Below are 2,897 nucleotides of genomic sequence, written 5' to 3'. Positions count from 1 at the left end.
TTATAGTTTTCTCTTCACTTCTCTGCTTCTTGAAACAAAATCCCAACAAAAGGGATGAGAGGAAGGAAGCGTCAAGCCCTGGTCTTCTGAAGCAAGGGGGGTGTGGAAGCCATTGTCACGAGTAGAAGAGGGTTGGTTGCAGGGCCCCCCATCGGCGAGCAACTGGAAGGCGTTCTCGAGGGGGAGGCCGGCGAAGGCCTTCTCATTCTTGTGGAGCGCGCGCAGGAGGCCCCCGAAGAAGCCGACGTCGCAGGGCAGGGCGAGGGCGCCGCTGTTCTGGTACCCGAACTCCTCCTCCGACTGTTTCAGCAGCGCCGCGAACACCGGCAGGTTCAGGTAGCGCGTGGGTATGACGAAGCGGCGCCGCTCCGCCCCGACGTACACGGCCAGGCATCCGGCCGGAATCCGGCGGGAGATGCGCTTGTCTTGCTGTTGGTGGTCGCCGTCGTAGTTGTCGTCGTCGTCAGAGGAGGAGGAGTGACGCCTGAACTTGGGGGGAATGGTGCATGAGGGGTTGGGGGTTGGGGCGGTGAGGGTGATGCTCCGCCACTTCTTCAGCATCTGCTTTAGCAGGACGATCTGCCGGATCCTGTCGATTTTCTTGCCGGATGGACTCGACATTGGTGGATGAGAGGTAGCAGAAAACGAGAGGCCACCACGCAGAGAGAGAGAAGGGGGCTTCTGGGGATGTTCTTTTGCAGTTATGTAGGGTAATGGCAGTAAGAGAGAGAGAGACAGAAAGTTGGGGCGTAGACGGCTAGACTCGAGAGAGAGAGAGAGAGAGAGAAGATGAGTTCTGACAGAGCTTTAGAGAGAGAAAATGGAGGTCGGTTACTCAGAGAGAGAGAGAACAACGGAGAGTTGGTTTACATTGTAGGCGGTGAAACAGACTTGGCTTTAATAGAGCTTTTGAGAGAAAGAGATGGCTTTAATTGATAGAGATTGAGAGAGAGAGGCGTACTGTGGTGGAACTGTACAAAGATTAAAAGAGTCATCAGACATGTTCTATTCTGCAAGAAGACAAGGAGATATCTTTGTTGAAATAAGGAAATCATTGTGAAAAAGTAAGCGAGCAGGAGCTCTTCAACATAGGGGGAAATTTGTTTGTAGGATGTTGCTTGCTATTTACGCTTCATGGTTTATGGTTAGTGGAAACTTAAACTCTTAAAAGGGTTTATGGTTAATGAATGAATCGGTGTTAAGAGCCATGGGCAAGTCATTGCCTTACCGAGCAAGATGACAGATGACCAGAAACTAATTCTTAGAACTGACGGCCTATCACAAGTACTAACTTCTCACGCTTTAATGCATTTGATGCCTCAAGGGAAGTCGAAAGTACTGGTGTCTGTCATTCACTATGTGATCGTTTACTTGTTTCCTTTTAAGCTCCTCTTATTAAATGCAGTTTGGTGGGAATTGATTTCACTGCTTAGAGAGGTTTTATCTTTCATATGGACTTGATCAGTGGAATTTGAACTCTAAACCTCTTTAGCGACACTCAGTATTACTTATTTACATAAAAAATACATTATTTTAAAGCTTGAAACAGTAGAATGTTAACTGTAGACCAATTGCTTGCAAGCCAAACACTTCGACTGTTTATTTTACATTGTATTATACGATACAAAATATATATCAAGAGTATTTTTTACTACTCCATGAGCTTCTACGAGCCAACCCAAGCTGAATATCAGTTTATTGTAGTTACCTTGTCGGGCTTATTTTACAAGTTTAAACGAGCTCTTCGCAATTCCAGAACGGGCCGAGCCACGAGTGACTGATCTCATTTTTCTAAACCTATCAGTGAACATTTGCTGTAACTATGTCAAAAACAAGTACTGAGTGCAAGTGCTGCAAGTTGATCAATCAGCTGAACTAAAATAGCACGATCGGATGTCTATTATTTGCAACTACCGTTCATCAATAACTTATAAGTATCCATATTGGTTACTTACCAACGAGTCACTAGAATATAACTGAAAATGAGAACTAGAAATATGAGCATTTCTAACACTTTTTCGCAAATTCAACTCTGTAGATGTGCTTGGTATGGTGAATTTGCTAGGAATCAACCATTGGATAGTGCATTTTGGATGAAAATGTGATTGTTGAATGCTTGAATATTTATGAATATTATAAGTCATTGATTTTAAACCTTAAAAGAAAAAATTGTTTATGCATGGAAATTGGATGATTCAAGATCGGGTTCTTATAAAACCAATCTTGTAGATCATATCAGTATGGTTAGATTCAAGAGAAAAAAACAAAAAATCTGTGAAAATCATGATTCACATTAGTTCTTATATTTTCAGTTCTCATATTACAGTGACTCGCTTTCCATTCTATTGTCGATGAAATGTTTTTTAATAGGGTAATCATTTCCAGAATAAGCAGCCAGATAGGCTGACTTGAAAGAGTCAACAAAAACATTTTCCAGTGAATGACACAAGAAACCTAACATGCCCTTATTTTTTAGCAATTATATATATATATATATATATATATATATATATATATATATATATATATATATATATATATATTACTCAGAGAAACCGCCCCAAGCACAAAGACCTCTCAGTGACGTAAAACTCTCCGAGGACTTACCCCTCAACCCCTGAAAATGGCCAGACTCAAGTATGGAACCCTTTGACGTGAAGGATGCATTTATATCTAGCCAATGATTTGAGCTATCATGCTTCTTTTAACATGTATAATACATAAATTCTATACATGCTATCCAGCCAGATGAGCCTATACGAGCCGAGCTGAGACGAACACCCCTTTTCATGTTCAATTCGGCTATCTATAATGAACCAGCTCGACTTTGGCTCGCTATCCAAACAAACCAAATGCCAACAAGCTTGAGACGAGCAAAAGCGAGCCGAGCCAGGAGC

The 2,897-nt window shown here is 42.3% G+C and overlaps 1 protein-coding gene across 1 annotated transcript; it reads right to left on the bottom strand.

Annotated features, from left to right (window-relative positions):
* LOC149833790 (protein SMALL AUXIN UP-REGULATED RNA 54-like) lies at positions 1-621 on the bottom strand. The gene has a single exon (XM_090009218.1). The coding sequence runs from the start codon at positions 619-621 to the stop codon at positions 1-3; it is 621 nt and encodes a 206-aa protein (XP_089865344.1).
* Positions 622-2,897: the final 2,276 nt, after the last annotated feature.

Source organism: Nuphar pumila, chromosome 6 (genome assembly GCF_984573655.1).
Source record: "Nuphar pumila chromosome 6, dmNupPumi1.hap1.1, whole genome shotgun sequence".
Classification (NCBI taxonomy): domain Eukaryota; kingdom Viridiplantae; phylum Streptophyta; class Magnoliopsida; order Nymphaeales; family Nymphaeaceae; genus Nuphar; species Nuphar pumila.
Note: the sequence above shows the minus strand (reverse complement) of the source record. Positions and strands in the feature narration are given on the sequence as shown.

Excerpts from the sequence above, each read along its gene's own strand:
- LOC149833790 (XM_090009218.1), bottom strand. The coding sequence starts at position 621 with ATGTCGAGTCCATCCGGCAAGAAAATCGACAGGATCCGGCAGATCGTC.